Source organism: Bactrocera latifrons, unplaced genomic scaffold, assembly GCF_001853355.1.
Source record: "Bactrocera latifrons isolate USDA-ARS-PBARC rearing strain unplaced genomic scaffold, ASM185335v1 scaffold_316, whole genome shotgun sequence".
In the NCBI taxonomy this organism is placed as follows: domain Eukaryota; kingdom Metazoa; phylum Arthropoda; class Insecta; order Diptera; family Tephritidae; genus Bactrocera; species Bactrocera latifrons.
Window position 1 is genome coordinate 283,617 of NW_017536808.1, and position 21,585 is coordinate 305,201.

A 21,585-nucleotide genomic window follows, 5' to 3' on the forward strand; every position below is an offset into this window, starting at 1 on the left:
ATTTCATTTATTCATTTCTTATACGAAAATTGTGTGGGTGTGGTAAAGAATGTCGGACTTTTTCATTCATTAGCTCTGAAAAAATCTGTATACAGATGTAACTGAACTGTTGGCATTTTTTTGGTTTTTTAAAAATTATTCCAAAAGTTGCAATATCAAAGACCTCAGTAGAGAGATTGGCTTCCGAATCCTTATTTGAACATCAAAAAGTGTACTGATTCGAATAAAAAAATAACCTGTTTACTATTATTTTTTGATTTCATTGATTTTGCTGCAAGGATGCTGCATTTGTTGCAAGCACAGTATGAAAACTAATTGCGTCAACATATGTCTGCTTAGCTTTGATGAAAGCAAAAGTTACATTGCGCCAASGAGCGTTTAAAGTAAGAAAAACATTACGTCTAATTTCACGCACACATACTCACACACTCCCATATGTGCAGGCAAATGTTGCAATTTGCTGCGCTAAAGGCCGAGCCGACACTCCAGTTATATTGAGTTATCRAAATTAACAATTCAAATTTGTTTTTCAATGCACTACGTGGTGGTTTTGTTGTTGTTGCTGCTGYTGCTCTTGCACTCGCCACTATTTTCTGGTTATTGATGCAATGAACGATCTTGACCCAGTGGCGGAGCAGCAGCAGTAGTCGAAGACCGCCACCAGTCTGGCGCTTTGGTCGKTTGCGTCGGCAAAAAATGCGTGGAAATTAAATTGTCGCTCATGAGCGCAATAAAATTAGCTCAACTCTGATCTACGGCGGTCAGTGTGCACACACCTATGTGCATACATACATCTGTCAATATGTAAATTAGTGTGGAAGTATATAAAGCATACACATGTGTGTGTGTATAGCTATACATGAGTACATATGTACGCTGGTTTCAGCTGTGACATTTTTAACGTTTTCTGTCGGTTATTTGCTCACTCCTCAAGGTAATTTGAAGTACATTTTTGAATTTTTACAATTAATATAGATATACTTATGTATGAATGTATGAAAGTCTACTTGTGTACTTGAGTAATTAACACTGAGTTTTGTAGATTAAAGCCGTTAAAGAACTGGCGCAATTAAAACTTAAAGATGTCATTGCTAATGTGTAGCACTTTATCCGCTGGAATGCACGRCAATGAGAATATGCAGTTATAACTTTCGAGGACCCTTATACAAATATATTTTGACATCAACGGCTTACATGGGTTTTGACGGCCGAAAAAAGCCTATTTTCGTCATCATTTGTTATCATTTAATACATGAATTATTAAAACTTTTGTGTAAATCAAAGACCAGCATTTTAATTTCTAATCAAACTTCAACCTATTTTTTTATATTTGTAATGAACTTTAATGAAACAATTGTGTACCATTTTGGTCCACCTTTATTTGCCATTTTTCTGCTAGGGACATTATTCCATCAGTGAATTATTATTYTGGTTTYTCGGCAAAAAAAAACTGCSACAAGTAAWTTTCACAGGCTACTCTTGAAGCCAACTTTATTCCATTAAGGGAGTTCTGACCGCAGCAAACTCAGTCCCATGACGCAAGGTCAGGGCTATATGGTGGTTGCATCAAAGCTTCCCAGCCAAGCTCTCCCGGTTTTTGCCGAGTCATCAAAGATGTGTGTGGTTTAGCGTTGTCTTGATGGAAGACGAAGCCCACAATCATCGAGATTCTATTTGTAGCCAGGCTTTTTTAAATGGTTCAAAACCGTTTGAAGATGTTTGTTAAGTTCCTTAGCGATATATGGCTGCTTATGTGACGGTTCTGGTCAATCTATTCCATAATTTGATCGACTTTTTCAAGGGTAATTGTATTACACGAACTGATTTAGCAGCGCCTGCATAAATTGCACAGATTTCATTGGTGGCTTGTGTGGCATTCTTCCTTCTTTTATACAAAAATTTCAAAATATGTATACCGAATTTCTTCATTATTTTCACCCATTTTTGAATTGCTGTAATTTTTTTTTGAGGTATTTTTTTTAAGGTATTTCCCTGGCTTTGATTGCTTCAAGCAGCAAGAGTATAAAATATTCTATTGCACCCGAATTTAGCCCTTCCTTCTTTGTTTTAAGGTTGTTTTTTTTTAATTCCTGCTTTTATTTTATAAATAGTTCCACATTTTTGATAACTTTATCTGAAATATAGTATGCAGTCAGGAAGAAAAAAGTAAAATTTCATAAATTATCCTATAAAGAACTTCCGGAGATTAGAATTTATGCGTGATATTTGTCTAATATGTTTTTCGAAGACTGACCAAAAATTTATTTATTATTTTCATTTTGCAAAATATAACTTAATAATAATTTTKAAATTAATATCTCTTCACCCAACCGGTTACGCTGGTGCTAAACATTTATGAAGCATTAAAATTGTTACGGTTTTCATTTACTCGTRGGAAAATGTATTTTTATGTGCATTTTCTGCACGATTAATTTTACTTTTATAGTTGGACTTATGCGCAGCTGTTAATTATATCTGAACCTTACATAACCTTATCAACACTTTCCAGGTGTCTTTGGTTTACTTGTGTGACGCTTTCGCATAAAAATGGACGAAAAGTGAAAAATTTCTGCTTCTTACTTACGSATGCGTGCYAAGCYAAGTCGTAACAMATACTTGCATATACACAGATATGTACATATRKGTATGTTTGATGGGCTTATAAAAATTAGTGGGAATGTTGCATTGTGTATWGCAGCGAATTAATTARCACAGTTTGACATGCGACACTCGCAACGTAGCCGGCACGTCGCGCCAAACCCGCTTAGCCAACTCCAACAGCCTAGTAATACACATTAAGTATGTCTACCTGGGGTTACAGAGGATCAGTATGTAAGCGYTAAGTGCACATGTGTGCATGAAAGTCCCACCGACGAGCTGGTTAGGTGAGTGGATTTGCGACGAGCACGAGCAGTAGCGCCAACTTTTTAAATGATTAGCCAACAAGTAGGCCGGCGCTGTGATGTAACAAGTTTGACTGATTAAATTCGTTTTTAATTACTTTGCTTTTAGACAATTAACTTTTTGACATTTGCGCCTCTGCGGCATTAAAATGGTGAGCATTTCAGCTTTCGCACGGATTTTCTTTTGTACTCTCAGTTTTAAAAGTGGGATATACTCTCAATTGTACTCTTAATMTATATTTTTAATTTTTAGTTTAGATTGTGAATTCTTATGAATTTCCATTCTTATACAAGATTGGGTAGTCGAAAAAGTTTTTTCGTATTTTGTCAATAGTTTCGGTGCAGTCTTATATCTTCAATGCTACCAATCACATTGTGTCATACCATATAAATGAGCTATTTTAAAGAGCTTAAATACTGCAAATTAATAGCACTTTTGTTAATTCAAAAGGCTCACACATTTTCAAATTAAAAGGCGGTTGGGTAAAGCCTCAWTTGGAGCGAACGCAGCAAATGAGTGTAAAGTAAACGTAATCGAAATAAGCGCAATAAAAAGACGATTTTATTTCTGTCAAAATAAATCAATTTAAGTTAACTAATATTTAAAAAAAAGAAAACAACAACAAGCCGCATATCAATAGACGGAATTCAGTGAGCCGTTGCTATATAATACATACACACATACATACATACATATCGACATGTATGAATGTGTAACACGAACAATAGCAACGCATTACAAAAGCTTTGTATTTAGCGTGTTACTAACCCAGTTTCAATTTCGTCAATTTACTATTTATATATTTCATTTGTTTTCCTATTTCTATTTCTATTTCATCTGGCGATTTATTATTCACAGTCAAACAATTACCATCCAGCGTCCTATGCTTGTATGTACATCGGTAATATTTACATACATACATGCATRCGTATCTGTAGGTATGTGTGCCCATTAAGGTGCCTACCGAAAAGTTGTTGCAATTGGTGGCGTCGCAAACCCAACTGTTGCTTATTTTATTGTACTCATAAAGGTCGCTCAACTTCACACCCTTCGCATTGGTTAGTCGCTCGCTGATTACTAGACTTAGCTTTAGTTTTGGTGTAACGGTAACACCGTTATTGGCGAATAMTTTTCATGAAGCGTGAAGAGCCTCARTACACATAAGTATTTGTTCATATGTATTTGCATATGCTCTACCCTGCATTGCGTAATCACTTRAAAGTAAAAGCACCATTAGTTTGTCTGTATGTATGTCGACGAAAACAAAAACAAAAAATGCGAAGTTCAAATATCGCATGCTAACCTTTAAGCAATCGTAAACACAAAACTTGTTATTTACGGAGTCATAACGGGTAATTTGTTTTCTAGAATACTTGCATTTAATTACATATGTATATATAAGCTAAATACATGATTATATATTTAAATATTTCAGCTATCCAGCCGTCGAGAATTCGCGGCGTTTCTTGTTTTCGTGACGTCACTTTAGCAAACATTGGTGAAATATTGCTCCCATACTTTACATACTCATAGGGAATCGCTAGTTCTGGTTTATAATGTGTGRAGTACGATTACTAAGAATTATTGTATTGTTAGACAGAAATGTTGAGTGAGATAAAGTGTACAGAAAGGTTGTTGAGTAGCTGAAGGTTGACTGTGGTAGCAAAACGTGCAAATTTTGATTTGAAGCCGTYATATCGTAGAGCAACAGCAATTTAAGTATTTCTAGATTAAAGGTTGATTTACTGAACYTTAAAACTTTGTTCGTTGAACTCTAGGAATGGCAAAAATTCTGCCATTTAAATACGAAACACACTGATAATTTGTCGTATTGCTACATGAGAGGCGATTACTGAGGCATTAAAAGCCAGGCTCAAGTGTAATGAACTCAATGTCTGAACTAAGAACATGTGGTTGTTTTCAGATAGGTATGTATATATGTATGTATGTATAAGTTGTTCGTCGTATACTGTTTATTTGTTAGATACACAAAAAGCAAGTGACAGTAGTACAACTGCTAGATATCCAAAACTTTTATCAACACTGCCTGCTTCGGTGTCATCAGCTTCAATACACCTCTTACTACAGCGTTGTCAATTCCTTCAATTTGATTCCATGATGAATAGGATCTATATACTATATGTATAGTAAACTTAATGGTGTAATAACATATTTACTTTATAGAAGGAATATCGCGTGATTAAAGTACTTTGAAGGGGCATCCATTTACTTTGTTTTTACTGTTGTGAGTTCGTCTGGACAACTATGCATATTCTTGTATATTTAATGTGAATAAGGGAGCTTAAACATAGACTAAAATGGCATGCAAATGTATTTATTTACTCTTCTATTTTCTTGAGTAAAGCACACGATTTTCTTTTTGCCAATTTTCATTCGGTCGCTTGTTTTCACTTCAAATATAAGTATCGCATTTTCAACTTGACACTGGCCCTGGCAGTCACACGGCGATTTCGGTTACACACGACTGCGTTCGGCGCATTGTGTGGCACRTACTATKTATGGCAGAACACTTGTTGTGCGATTGTCTAGTAGAACTTTTTATCAAAACAATTCGTTCAATTTGAGTGCGCAGGGCGCAAGTCGCACCGAACCGACAGAGTCCGATGTTTACAAACAACTCGACGCCGCTTACAATTTATATAAGTTAATAGTATAATATATTGGGTAGATAAGTAATACGAGATGCCTATTATTTGCGGTTTCCCAAGTAGAGATGAGCAGAGACAATCAGCGGACAGGGTTGTATTCAAGTCTTCATTCGTAAGGGAGCCGCCAGCGCCGCGAAACTGGACGTTTTTAACCTATTTATAGTTGGCTRTAGTAAGTAGCTGTGCAGCTGGCTATCACGTGGTGCAAGTGTTACAGTACACTGTATGTATGTATGTAGAAAAGAACTTTTATGTTCCAGTTGTTGCTCGCACTTTTTGCTCGTAGTCGAGCGCGTCTACCTGTTAACGCTTAGTAATTTTCGTTCAAAACTTTGTTCTTTTGTTTCATTATTGCTTTTTAAATTTAATTAGGTTACACTTGGTTGACTGGCGTAATGAATGACGGTAAAGTTTCTTACTTTTGACGGGGCAATCTAATACATACACTTTGCATACTTAGTATGCATGTCTTCATTATTATCATTCTTCAATTCTTATTCAAAAAAGGCTTAACTCATTAAATACTACTGTTTAATAAGACTGAGAGAAGTGCATCAACCTTTCGTCAAAAAATTACTGCCGTTATTTTCTGTTTCTTTGGTCATTACTGGTTAGCTTTACGCGTATACATTTATAATGGGTGATCCAATTAGGGGTAATTTTTCAAGTAACTCCACTTTCCCAAGCAACATGGCATCGCTCAATGGGCTCTTGAAAAGATTTAAAAACACCCGACGTTTTCGAGGCAAATTTCATTCAGTGATGAGGCCCGTTTATAGTTCGATAGGTATATACGAGTAAAAGAGCAAAATTACCGCATTTGGAACGAAGAGCACCCTGACGAGAATCAAGAGCTGCCATTTTATCCAGTAAAAAAAAAMGGTTTAGTGTGATTTGTGGGCCCGTGGAATCTTCAGTCCATATTTCTTCAAATATGTTGCTGGTGAGGACGTAACCGTCAATGGCTATCGTTATTGCGCCATGATAACCTATTGTTTGATGCGTGACATTGAAGCTCTTGATCTCGGCGATATTTGGTTTCAACAAGATCGCGCCTTTTAACACACATCGCATCCATTAATGATTTTAATGGGAGAAAACTTCGGYGAGCAGATAATTTCACGTTTTATGCTTGACGTTAGACTTTTTTCTGTGGGTATAYGTAGAGTCTAAAGCCTATGAAGACCATTCCGCTTCAATTGAGATCTCAGAGCAAAACATCACCCGTGTCATTCGCCAATTAACAGTCGAAATGCTCAAACGAGCCATCGAATAGTGGACTCAACATCCATGCACCATCTGAGACGTAGCCGCGGCATTTGAAAGATATAATCTTCAAAAAACAAATGCCAAAGAATGTTYYTTTGAATGATAATAAACATTTCACATTAAACTTAAAGTTTATGTGTTGAGGCCAGACTAAAAGGCAGAGACAATAGCGATTGTCTGACTTGTTTTAAAATTCGAAATAATACCAATGAGAACAGAACCCCAAGAAGTAGAAGAACATTAAGTATCCTATCCAATTTCATTACCGTTTTCGACCACATCAATAAATTAGTGACGCCATCAAGGTGCCGGTAATTCCCTCTAATCAGGGACCATATAGAGGATTAACACACATACTCGTCGAAACAATTGTTACAACTTTATTTGTCTACCTTTTCGCAAGCAAGTGGCGATTGCGTTAAATTGAAGACCTAATTTGTTTTTATTTTGGGAATTTTGGTGTCACACAAGAATTTGTTGTTTCAACTAGAGCAAATATTTMAGCCCAATTGATATGATTGTTGATTGGTTTGCTTTATTAATATGGATGTATACGCGTGATGGCGTTTGTGGTGCAATATCAGTGCAAGTGTCTGGCTCATTAGCATTTTCCATTGAATGCCGTGACCGCCATCAGTCAATGTCGCTGAAGCGCAGAAGAAATAATATTATCACAGAGCTGGCAAATATTTGTCGATATCTGTTTGCTGTGCTCGCGCGTCATGCAAGTTTGTTGTTGTTGTTCAGGTACAGTAATTGGCGATAAATAATTACACAACATTGTACAATTGATGCTCAAGTAGACACAGAGAGCCTTGGGGCTGATTATTGCAAATTTCTACTCACAATTTTTCTAAGCGCGCACACAAATACACATACAAACATACATACAGATGCCATATGCACAGTGCGGATGTGTTAGATGATAAGAATCGTGGCTGTGCAAAAATTCGCACTCGCACAAATATGTACATACTTATGTAAATACAGTTTTCGTGTGTWTGTATATAAATATGAACCTATGTGCAAAGTAAGTGCATTTTAGTTATAAATAGAGGTACATACCTAAGTACAAGCACATTAGCGACGTCAATTAGTCACAATTCACAGTAATTCCATTTTATTTTGCAATTTGCTGCTAAAAGCAGTTAACTGTATGTTTAGTTTTGCTATTCGGTTTAGAACAGCAAGCTTCTATTTTTATAAATGCACATGCATATAGCACATATGTATGTATATATATGCTCATATTACGTTATATAAAAATTATTACCTTCTGACTCAGTTGCCAAGTTGTCGTAAACACGCTGCTGATAAGTTTCCAGCTTTTACAGTTTTGATGGAAATGGGGTTGACTCCACTCACAGGTGCTTTTGTTTATATTCATAACTACCGTTATTTCAGAGTAGCCGCTATATTTGTATTTAGTTGTTTTGTACTTTAGTTGAAGCTTTTTTCGTGTAAGTATTGTCTACTAGCTTTTCATTTTGTACTACGAAGCACTACCCAGAAGAAATCGCCTATAACCAATCTCTATTAAATATTAATTCCGTTAACATCCCAAATAATATGTCTAAGCTTTGTGGAGCAATATTTTTTTTACCAGTTTCTATATAGAAAAACATTACCCTTTCTAATCCACAATCTATTAACGATTCTTTGATGTGAGTTTTACACAAGAAATACTTGAGGCCATTTTCCAGATCCATCATTACCTTTCGAATRTTTTTGAGCGAAGTCTATTCGCCGATAAATAGTGACATTCAGCTTTATTCAACTGCTAATAAAGGGTGATCCATTTCGAAGTGCCTCACTTTTTAGAGAATAAACATAGAAAATTAAAATTTAATGGGGAATGTTTATTAACWCTCGAAAGAACATTTTGTGACATTTATTTTTTGAAGAGTATCTCTTTMAAATCTTGTCCGCGGCTATGTCTCAGATGGTCAATCCGTTGAGTTTAATTTTGGCTGACTCGTTTAAGCATTTCGACTCCAAGGACTGAATCGATGCGGAGTTGACCGCAGAGATTTTACACTTTACATATTCCCACAGAAAAAAGTTCAACGTTGTGATATCACACKATCTTGGTGGTCGMTCGASMGGCCCATGAAATTATCTGCTCACCGAAGTGTTCTCTCAATTTCTCTCTCCCATTGATTGATGCGGTGTGTGGTAAGTGTTGCCGTCTTGTTGAAACCAAATGTCGCTGAGATCACAAGCTTYGATTTCAAACATCAAATAGTCGGTTATCACGGCGCGATAACGGTCGCCATTGACGGTTACGTTCTCATCGGCATCATTTTTGAAGAAATATAGACCGGATTCCACCGGCTTACAAGCCACACCAAACCGTTATTTTTTCTGGAAGAAATGGCAGCTYTCGAATCTCTTCAGGTTGCTCTTCGTGCCAAACCCGAAAATTTGGCTTGTTTACATACACATTGAGTCAGAAATGAGTCTCATCATAGACTAAAACTTTACTCTCTCAATATCGAAAATCATGTAAATTTGAAGAAAAATTCGAAAATGTAACTGCAAGTGGATATCGAACGGAGTTAAAGCAAAATTTTCAACTTCTTTTAAAAACAATTGCATCTTTTTTCAGATCGCATATTTGAGTTTGGTTAAGAAAAAACAATCGCTGTTTGTGACTTTTAGTACGCGTTATTAAAGCTTAGCTTAATTCAGGATTTCCATCTACGCATTTAAAAATAAACATAAATCTTTAAATCCATTCTTAATGCAGATCAATGACGGCAGATATTTTCTAATGTAATATTAATATTGATTTTTTTGTTTAGTTTTTTAAATTGAATATTTGTAAACGATTGATCCATTGTGGATGCTTCTTTTAAAGATGAGTAAATATTATCTCAACAATGCATTTTTAAAATTTGTGTAGGATATCGCTGAAAATATTTTGGTCTGAAATGATTGTTTCCCCTAGGTATTGAAAGTCTTAGGAGAAAGTAAAAGCTTGACTCTTTTTCTGCACACAAGAAAACATTTCACTTAACACACGCAATAAACTGCATTTATATAATAATTATTCAATTTGTAAGCGCTTCTGAATGCTTGCCAACAGCTTCGTCTCCATTGGCTTCTTTCACCGGCGACACAAGTCAATAATCGCTCAAGACAATTTCCCCAGATAACTCTCCCCTGYATTTGCATGTGAAACAAGTGGGCACAATGCAAACAATGATACACTTATGTATACACGTATACATATTTACATTCTTCTGAGCCGTCTGTCCGTGTGCTAGCACAACGCATGCGGTCATATCAAAAGATAAACAGCGATAATAAAGTGATAGTAAAAGTGATGGGGCACTCAGAAATAGTTTGCTTTCAGAAAGTACTGTCACCGTCGTCGTTGTTGTTGGCATACGGCATTCCAGTGCCGGCGGAAGCAGATAAGCAGCTGTTGTGGCTGAAGATTGAAGTGATCTACGTATATGCATTGCGTCGATAACAAAGAGTCTGACTCATTTTGTTACTTGTGTGTGTGTGTTTGCGTTCAGGAGACCACTTGTGATTAATTATCAGCATCGCAGCAGTGAGCTAAGCGATAGCACCCGGAGATTATCAGCAAATCAAATAAGCTTGCTGTCTTGAACTCGCCGCGATGAGCATCTGAGTTGGTATGTGAGCATAAGACATACATAAACACCCATTCATACATATGTGTGAATTGTGCGAAATTCATTGAAATAATCATTCAAAAGAGTTGTGGAAGAACGCAAACTGGTTTGATGTACGAATGTTTCGAATTTAAGTCTAATTTGAAAAAAAAAAAAATGAGTTAGCAGAAACACATGCTTCCTTGAAAAGTCAATGAATCACTTCTTTATTTTTGCCCATTTTCTCTTATTATTCGCATACTGACTGTCGTCTCCTTCGTCTTTTTTCTTTTCAGTTGTTTTGGATTGAGACAAAAGAAGTCATTCTGTAGACAGTTGCCGAGTGTTACCAACATTTTGACAGTTTTCCACTCAGGCGCTTGCCATAAGTGAAAAATAATAGGCGTGCGGTCTGCCTAAGCAGCATGAATTCGACGTCATATCGCGGCCGCTCCAGCGACGAAGCACTCGATGAGCATTTGAAGCTGCAACAACGTCAACAAGCAATGCCGATGACAATGAGCACCACCCGTAGACAGCTGAGCGGSAACACAGTAGTGCCGCCAACACCACCACCGCCCGAACGCATGCGCATGCGCACCGACTCCAATGCGACGAGCATCTATGTGATCGGCGCAGACACCACCCACAGACACATCGCTGCAACGGGCGGCGGTGGTGTGGGCGGCGCGCAGACAGATAGCAATCCGGCAACAATGGAGCGCAGRCAACACAATCGTTTGTCTTGGGTGAATATGCGTAGAGGTGGCGAAGACGCGGTGCATCTGGAGGGCGGTGGCAGCGGCGCGGTGACTATCACGCCWTCGCCGCAAACAACGCGYAGCTACATATCCACAGTATCCACAATCACWGCTACGATTGGCAACGGCGGCGACACAATAAGAAGCCGCGCTGGCGGGGGCGCTGGCACAGGTGTACACATCGGTAACGGCACAATTAGTGGACGCACCACAGCCGCTTCGGGGCGCATGAGCACTAGTGGTGGCACTACCATCAGCGGTAGCAACAACACACTAAACGATATTATTTCCGATTATCACAGCCATGAGGCGGCCAGCAGCCGCGACTTCCACTACAACAACACAGTTGTGGCGTCGACGCCGCACATGAAGCAGCTCTCCAGCAGCGGCAGTTTTAACATGACCAACGGCAGCACGGTGAAGCTGCTGCCGGTGATGGACGACGAAACCAATCAACAGGTGAGTGAAAATGTATTTTCTATTTATGGAAGCATTAATTGAAAGAGAATCGAGCGAACGTTTGAAGGTTTCATCTTGGCTTTCGTTAGTTTGCCATGAGAAGAATATTAACTTCCAGTGGGATCATGAACAGCGTTTGTCCGGAAAATAATAGCACTGAGTCGATTTCAAAAATTTATCGAACCAATCGTTACAATTAYTTAAGAACTTTTAAAATAGACTCCTTCTGCGCCGATGCAGCGTTGGCAGCGCGATTTTCTAGCATTGAAGTMGTCACGGAAGGCATTCTCCGGAATAGCCTTGAGAACCGAGGTGCATGCTGTTTGGATTCCCTCTGTCGTCTCAAAATGCTTGACTTTCATCGCCCGGGTGCGCTACATCTGTGCCGTAGGGCGGCTGCAGAAGCGTTGAGATGGTAGCCTTGGTTATATAGCTGTTCACAAGAAAGTCGGTGTGAGCCGCGGCGTCAGCCAATCGACTGCGACGTCTTGCCGGACCCGATTGACTCTTAGTTTGAGCCTCTTAAGGACTTCCAAGTAAAACTTGACGTTGATCATATATCTCTGTCGCATCTTTACTGAGTTTGACACAGAATTTAATCGCGTTACTCTGCTCTAACGAACGTTGCATTTTCGGCTTGCATGACTCTCCAGGTGCTTGAAGAAAACTGACTAGCCTCTCGTTCGTTAGCTAGGCACGCCAGGTACCGAATCCAGTCGCTGGGAATCCGGACTTCCGGACAAAGCCTGTAAGTGTGTTGTATTTAGTCATAGCTCTGAGACTATTGCGTTTGKCATGAAAATTTAAAGCCTTTAAGCAATTTGTCGATKTGTCACTAATGAATTTTTACAAAACATTATATCATTCTTTTAACGGTCTCATCACCGTTCAACAAATTTGAAATAGCATTTTGACAAATTGAAATTTTCATTATAACACTTTTGCATAATCTTTGAGTAAAATGTGATGAAAACCACTACCTCAATAGAGATGATAATGGCGGAAATAATGGTCACCAAATGCCATAAACTTGAACAAAAGGAGGAAAAAAAAAAAAAACATTTCACAACTGAACACCTTAGCAGTTTCCTATGACAAAGGCGAATGGCGGGAGGCAAAACAAAAATTGTGCAATTAAAAATCGAATATCAAACCATAAAAATAAACAAAAGGTGTTGATGCCGAACGAGAGAAGGAAACGGCGCATAATGGCGATAACGATGCAAATGAATGCAAATAAAGAAAAAGTAAATCACACATTTCCGTACAATTTGAGATTTATTGTATAAATGTTTACTGCATTTGAAGCCATCACCGCAAACAACATTGCCTACTGTCGCMCCGAGCCCACCGCATCACCTAGCAAAGGCACAGCCGGAGCTACAGCGCTCGTACATCGCTGGTATCGCATTTCGGCCAAACGGTTCCAYAATTCCAACAATTTGCGTGCTCACATTGTKTRCTTTACAACCAAAAAATCTTWTATTGCRCACTTTAAATGTTTATTTGTGGTKCATATCAATACATAAGAGTGTGTGCGGGGGCTATCAATTGCGTGCGCTTGCGGCTTTCGACGTATCTCATGYGGCGTTGCGCTCGTGCGCGCATTTATWCACGCAACCGCCCTACACACACCCATACATACCTATACGCAATGGCTCGGTGAGAAAWTATCGGCTTTGAAAGCTCTTATGTAAGCGCAAGCCAMTGGTGGGGGCACAAACGCTGCACTTGACTGCTATCGACYACCCGCCGCCAGGTTCATTTTTCAAATAATGAAGCAATTATTGCTTCGTATAAACGAGCGAGCTTGGCTACTAGCTTCTTTGGTGGCCTAAGTCAGTTACGCCACCGCATCAAGCTCTTAGAAGCAATCAAGTAATAACAGTTCAGCAGCTTGGCCATCTTCTCGGGATGGAAATTCACACAACCATACTCTCAATTAGCTCCCAATTTTTCTTTGGCTGCATCTCATTTGCCGTCTCCTACGCAATGGGCCCATCGCATATCAGCATCTGCTCACTAATGCACCATTAAGTTATGTGTGTGTGTTGACAACCAATTGATTCGGTATTCTTCGCCGTTGTTAATTGAAATGTTTTGGTTTTGAGTGCCACAGCTAATTAGTCAATTGCAATTGCGTTGTACACATGCGTACATACATACATAGAAATTAATACTCTGCAGCAGTCACGAATGCACAAACCGAAGCTATCCACTTGTTGAGCACGTCCGCATTTACGCCAGTGAAATGTGTATGAGTGTATGAGTGTATTTGTGTATGTAAGTATATTTGTATGTAATTTTCTCACGCTTTATCAGGCCTCAAGTCACTTCGACTGCATTATTTTTGTATGCGCACTATGCACTTGCATACATGACTTTGTGCGTTTGAATGTGTGTGCTCTTCGCTTACCGTTTGTCAGCGTTGAATTAATCGCAATCGTTTTTAATTAACTCCAATTGAGTGTTAAATTTGCATCTGGACGCTTGACGGAGGAACTTAATTATAACGGGTTTATTTTTGGCATTCGTCTTCATTATTACGTAACTGTTTTTATTGTTTACACGAGCTTTTTCAAATATTCACTCTAAATATATGTGCCAGTTTTTGGAAGCACTTGCAAACATATAATTGGTGGATTTGCAAGAAGTGTCAACGTGTGGACAAATGATAATTTTCCAAAATTATTCAAGGTCTTAAGAATATTTTTGACCAGCGAGTTCCGCTGATATTTTTGCACTTCAGTGTTTTGACATATGATACTTTTGTAAACAACATAAGAAAAAAATAGGAAAGTTTGAATCATCACTTCATTAAAGTTTTGTAAGTGCGCGCGTTGCCAACCTAAAGTTAGAAATACCGACCATAAATTATACAACGTTTTGTTCARTTTAAATACTTTTACTTTGCATATGTATTCATAATCAATGCACTATTTTAAAGAGCAAGCAAAAATATGAAGAAACGTACACTATTGAATTCTTTTAAACCCATTTAATGGTACAGCGTTTGATTTTGCGCTGCCGCAGCCTAAAAGTTGGCCATAAATTACTGTGTATTATTTTACTTAATGAAAAATTAATTTTCAACAAAAGCGTTGCATACTTTCAGGCGCAGTTGTTGGCACAGTTATAGGCACCCTTTAGCAGCCTTGTGGTCAAGAAATCTTTCGATTATTTCAAAGTTTAAATGCCTTATTATTATTTACTGTTTATGCTTATAAAAATTGTTCGTAGTATTTTGCTGTGTGAAAAGCATAGCTGTTCTTAAAACGTCTTATATCTCAATTTGTACCTAATATAGTTCACGAGTTCGTTGCTTAAGTCTTTTGTGTTAAGTGGCGTGTTGTAAATGGCAGCAGAAGTGGAAGGCGGGGATGAAAAGTGCAAATAAACTACAAATGAAAARTAATAACAGCAGACACATGCTTATAAGCCAATTAAGGTATCAAAAGTAAAAAATAATGATTTAATGGTATTCAAGAATTTCATAACAACTTTTGAATAAGAAAAATTAAAGAAGCGTAACAATTGATAAAAATATGTTAAACTATTTCTTTTGAATCCACTAATAAGTGTTAATGTAATATCATACATGAAATCACAAAAAAACTAATTCAATAGAAACATTCCAAACAATATAAAACGAAATTGGTGCACACAAAATCGTGCGTTTTTTCACAACGTAATGCGGCAAATTACCAAATTTTAACAGTCAAAAGAAATCAAAATGAGCCGACCGATCTATTTACATACGATTTTGCTAATTAACCCATATAAATTTGTAAATAATTATTTAAATATATTTGCGAACTGTTAAGATAAACAAAAGACTTCGCTGTGCGAAGCAAAGTAAAAGTAATCCAACACATTGAATGTGGTCGACGCTTGCTTCCCGCTCCGTCGCCGAGTTTCAAGGCAACACTTGAGCGCACAGCAGCTATTCGTTTGTTGCTGTTGCTGTTGTTGCTTATTACATTAGGCAAGTGGCGCTGGGTCCGGCGTTGACGTAGCGAAATTGCAAAAGCCAGTTAAACAAACAACAAATGGTTAATGAAATGTTCGYCTATACATGAGTGTGTGTGTGGGTTTCGCTTTTCAACGGCAGCTCCTCAAACTGYGCATTTTACTCAAATCGCTTTTAATAAACCCAATCGATTTAAGTATCGCCCTCTTACTGAGCTGGTAATTATCAATCCTCATGAATACACATACACGCGCACATATAGAAGAAGCGATAAATGTTCAGTGAGAAATTAAAAGCAAGCTGTTTTTGCAGTTACAGACWCATGCACACAACTACAATGGTGTAATTTTGATGAGTAATTTGCGGATGCTTCGCTGTTGTTCGCTTGAATTAGCCAAATCATTGCCGAGYTCATCTGCCTTTTCACWATTGTTACTTCTTGGCTTACTCCCCCCACTCTTTCAAATCGAATTCAAKTCAATTTTCGTTTTTTGCCGAGATTACGATTAAGTTGGATGTTACTTCATCGGCTTTATGCTTTTCGTAATCGCCGAGATTGCGGGTGTTTGCCTTGGTTACAACGATAAGTGGTGAGTGTTTGATAAAATGCATGAATGTTGTATGTAGAGGGAGTAATAAAAAGTTTTCACCTGCCGTTATGACTGCAACTAAAATTTAAATTAGACAATGAGTGTGCGTGTGTGTAAACACGATGTTAAGTTTGTTGTTCTTCGAGAGAATAATTGACATTTGCTGCCAATTTAAACAAACTAAAGTTTGATTTTAGTTGTGATGAAAATTGTTGCTTAAAGGYTACATGGGTTTTCTGGGGTAAAAAGCAGCATTTTTAAAATTTTTTTTCAAAAATATTTTTCTCTTATAAAAAATGAACTATTTTTTTTTTAGAAAGACAACATTTCCGTTGACCCCTCGGAAAGCAGATGCGCCCACCTTAGTACGATAACTCTTTACAGGATCATCTTAAATGAAAAAAACGCGTTTTGTTTAAGGCCTTAACTTATAACTGGGCGAAGGAAAAGAACATAAAATTGGATTTTTGGCAGACATTTTTACAAAAAAATTAAAATTTCAGTGAACATTTCCCCAACAGTATTCTAGAGGTGTTCTACAATTTAATAAAAAAATAAAAAAATTATGGTTTGAAAAAGGAAATATTATTCATTAACACTGTCGTCTTAACTAAAACAGTAATGTTACGAAAATAAAAAATAATTCGACAACAAAAATTTGGAATTTTTTTTGCTTAATTATGTTTAATAATAACCACCTTCAAGGAAATTCTSTAYTAAAGTTGCCACCGTTTTCTAAAAAAATAATATCTTTTCGCCAATACTTAACAGAACACATTTTATTAGGTAATGTTTGGMAACGTGAAAGTGGGCTTTTMAGCCATTTAARAATATTTTTATACTCTCGCAACAAAGTTGCTAAAGAGAGTATTATAGTTTTGTTCACATAACGGTTGATTGTAAGTCCTAAAACTAAAAGAGTCATATATAGGGTTATATATACCAAAGTGATCAGGGTGACTAGTAGAGTTGAAATCCGGATGTCTGTCTGTCCGTCCGTCCGTGCAAGCTGTAACTTAAGTAAAAATTGAGATATCATGATGAAACCTGRTACACGTATTTCTTGGCTCCATAAARCGGTTAAGTTCGAATATGGGCAAAATCGGCCCACTGCCACGCCSACAAAATGGCGGAAACCGAAAACTTCTAAAGTGTCATAACTAAGCCATAAATAAAGATATTAAATGAAATTTTTCACAAAGGATCGCATTACGGAGGAGCATATTTGGACGTAATTTTTTTTGGAAAAGTGGGCGTGGCCCCGCCCCCTACAAACTTTTTTGTACATATCTCAAAATCTACTATAGCTATGTCAACCAAACTGTATAGAGTCGTTTCTTTTAGGCATTTCTATATACAGTTTAAAAATGGAAGAAATCGGATAGTAACCACGCTCACCTCCCATACAAAGGTTATGTTGAAAATCACTAAAAGTGCATTAACCGACTAACAAAAAACGTCAGAAACACTAAATTTTACTGAAGAAATGTCAGAATCAAGCTGCATCCAGGCTTTTTCTAAAAATTTAAAATGGGTGTGGCGTCGCCCACTTATTGACCAAAAATCATATCTCAGGAAGTACTCGACCGATTTCAATGAAATTCGGTATATAATATTTTCTTAACACCGTGATGACATGTACCAAATATGGCTGAAATCGGTTCACAACCACGCCTGAAATCTCGATTATCACTTCATCATGCGAGAGTATAAAATGTTCGGTGACACCCGAACTTAGCTGTTCCTTACTTGTTTTTGTTTACTTTTTATTTGGGTTTCACTTTAAAACATAAACAAAATTAGAGCTAAAATCGCAGTAAATTTCGCGGTCAGTGCGCATGCGTACGAATTCTGATTGTTATTTGCCGCCGTGAGCATACGTTTGCGATTTCGGGCTGAGTGCAGACAACAGATAGACCATAATTTGTAGTCTTTATGAATTATTCTGGTTATTAAAAACTGTGTGAACCAACGTGCTTATGTGTAAGTGTCTGGAGAATTATGCGCCGATTTCTTGGCTGGTTTAAAATTTCTCATTAATTCGACTTATTTCTCTAAAATTCGTTAAAGTTTCTAGTAAATAGTGATATGAAAACAAATGTACTTACATACATATGTGATATATGGCTCGATAGACCGAAAAAGCCTGGCTTTAATGGCAACTTTCGCAATTAAAAAAAAAAAAAAAAAAAAAACAATTAAATGGCATGCGCTTTTGTTTACCTTTCCAGGGTTAATCAATTTAATGGCCCGAGTAGCAATTATTGTCAACAAAAACTGGCCCAACACGCATTCAATAGCTGCACAGCTTTGTTCAGCAGGTTTTTGTGAGGTTTTCTTTTTGGTAACAAAGACGCTAGCAAAGTTATAAAAAAAATCGCTATGATAGCCTGAAAACAGTTAATTTTCCAAGCTGACAGTAAAAAGCCGCACTTCTATGGAATTCTCTGGCTTTCAAACAGCAATTAAAAAATGTTGTGTAGAGTTGTGGCACGCACGCATATTTCTCTTTGTGCTCGAGACTCGCACTCATTGAAACTTAGATTTTTGTAATTGTTGACTTGAAAATGGTTGTTGGCGACTTGAAATGGCATAAAGTGGTCCACCCAGCCAATTCGCCACTGTTTCTAAACACTCGTGCCTTACTGCCTTAAATGAATGTGCTTTGAGGTATTTCTGTTGTTGTTGTGGCATATGAATCGCTTGGCATGGACAAAAACGAGCGCCCCAGCATTGAAATTTGACTCTGTCGCACATTGTCAGCGCTCCCTTTAATGGCGACTTTTTGCCATACCTGGCTGTCCGTCTGTCCGCATCGTGCAACTTTTGAAGCTTTTCTTGCTTTTTGCCGAGCTCTGTAATTGTGCTTGTGCTGATTGTGCTGAAAATATCAAAAAATATATACATATTTCTGTGTATACGTAATCATATGTGTAGAAATATGTTTTTGTTGTAAATCAAAATGAATTGTTGTAGGAAATTAGAGTGTGAAACTGCCGGACACCTTATACTGCTGTATTCAGGTTGCTGCACAAACAAACTAATTTAGGTGTGTGYGTGTGTGTTAGTCCAACKAAGTTGTTGCATTCGCTTGTGGCACCTTAACGACTTAACAATAATTTCATCATACCCGCCCCTCGTCAATTTTCACTTAGTCTCTGTTCATCATACGTCCTGGTTGCTCAATCGCTCCTCAGCAGCTAGTAATGGTTTGTGAGGTCTAATTTCACATTGTGCTGGCAATTCCGCAATATGCCACATTCATCTCCGTTACAAATTCGCTATTTAATACAGTAGCGTATTTTGAGACACTCACCTCCACACTTGTATACGTATATACATATCTAAAATGAGCGCTGTAGGAATAGGAAACCCTACGCGTGATGTCTAAATAGCTGACAAAATACATAACCAATATAAAAATTAATGGAATTTCGAGCTGAGAAGCTAATTTTAGTTTATTCAAAACGGGCTGAGAACCCGTCCACGACAAACCACGTCCAGTACGGCCATCAACATCAAGTAATGATGATCAACMAGACTATCAATCGGCAATGGTCAGCCGAAGCCGCTAACACACGTCGAAGCAGGTCAAAAACCGAGGTTATGCTGACAGTTYGCTTCGATTATCGTGGTGTGATGCACTTCGAATTTCTTCCGACTGGCCAAATTGTGAACAAGGAATACTGTTTGAGTGTTGTGCGTCGGTTGCGCGTCGCATATTGCCTTGATTCTTCTTGAGTTTTTGAAAGAAGTCCTTATTTTTTGTTAAGCTTTGTCATCAATAATTGTATTTCCGCTTCTATGCCATTCCGAGATCCTTTCGACTTAGAGCAGACTTCAAGAGTTCTACTGAACTACTTGCCTTAACAAATCTCAACTAGCCGTAATCGTAACAGTTCTTACTGGATATTGTCCATTTGGTTGTTGTTGTTGTTCAAGCCAAGAGAGGTGGAAGCTTCTAGCCACTTCCTCATCCTTAATTCAACATTTGCAAGCCTGATGTTGAAACATTTCCGCAGYCTTATCTTCGGTGAACCAGAAGACCAAGCCGAAGCTGAAAAATATACTCAAAACTATTTGTCGATTTGTGGGGGTCTTACGGCGAATTATAGAAAAGTTTTAGGAATATACTTATTGGCATACCTTGCTTCGATTACTGGTGAAGATGTAAATAACTTATTTCCTGCAGGGTATGTTGATAACCACTTAAACACACATACCAGCACGTTGCAATATGATTTGTCATTATAACTGCATATGCGCCGGTGCGTATCCGTGCATGAATTCACTGCAGCCCATTCATATATCACCCTGTTTGCTGTCATTTGGAAATATGTGTGAATTTATGCTCTGCTCTCGATTTGGCTGTACTTGTCATTGCGTCAGTGATACCTTGATGGTTTGCATATGGAACTATTTCTATAAGGTGGTTTGGCACGTATTTTATTACATAGTAACGGTCATCCGTCACCGATTTTTCAAAGATAGTGAAAGGGAGAACACACATGCACTCTGAGGCAATGATAATATGAAGCAGGGTGGTCAATTCAATTAAATCATGTTTAGCCTTATTTTGTTATATAAATTCTTAATAAATTGTTTCTGTAAAATATTAGAATGCGATGGTCTTTTCTTTCTAAAAATTTTTAATTAAATAGTTATGGTCCGATTGGTTACTTGTGAAAGACTTTATGCTTACCAAAAGTACATTCATTTGAACCAAGACAAACATTCACTAGAGATTTTTGTGTTCTACTGAAGCCGCTTTAAATAGGTTAATAGCTGTCTCTTCTACTTATCTAAAGTTATTAATAAGTAAAAGTATGCTGCTGTAGGGTAGTTAGTATGCTTAGCCAATTACGCAACACACCTAAAAATAAGGAAGGCCTACCTTTTTTGCTTGAGACTTTTAACACATTTCGAATTCTGCTCATTTCAAAAAAAAAAAAATTCRTGTGCGTGGAATTATTAATGTGCTGACGTCTTACCCATAAAATTAGCTGGTCATTATATTCAAAAATTTCAATTATAAAATTAAAAGTTGTTTTCCTAAAATTCAAGAAATTCCAAAAGAAAGTTTATAGTACTCTTTTTTCCATGTCTAACTGTAAAGATTGCTTGTATTTGGTAAATAAGCAAATGTGCTGCACGAAAATAATGTTAGGTAGTCGAAAAAGTCTTTTCATATTTTGTCAATAGATGTCGTAGCAGTCGCATATCTCCAGAGTTACCAATCTCATTGTGTCATATACTGTTGGAAAAGTGAGATTTTATGTTTCGTTTAGTCAAAAATTAAATTCGCGGAAGTTGAAAACAAGTTACAGCTGTTCTAAA

At 37.5% G+C, this 21,585-nt stretch overlaps 1 protein-coding gene across 3 annotated transcripts in view; it reads left to right on the forward strand.

The window, feature by feature from the left end:
* LOC108970937 overlaps nt 1–16,781 on the forward strand; it is a 35,899-nt gene extending 19,118 nt beyond the window's left edge. For all 3 annotated transcript variants that reach the window (XM_018936667.1, XM_018936669.1, XM_018936668.1), the window contains exons 2-3: nt 10,765–11,688; nt 16,565–16,781. In XM_018936667.1, coding sequence (XP_018792212.1) covers nt 10,894–11,688; nt 16,565–16,675 — 906 coding nt within the window. In that variant the 5' untranslated portion in view covers nt 10,765–10,893 and the 3' untranslated portion in view covers nt 16,676–16,781. The remainder of the gene's footprint in view (nt 1–10,764; nt 11,689–16,564) is intronic.
* Nucleotides 16,782–21,585: the final 4,804 nt, after the last annotated feature.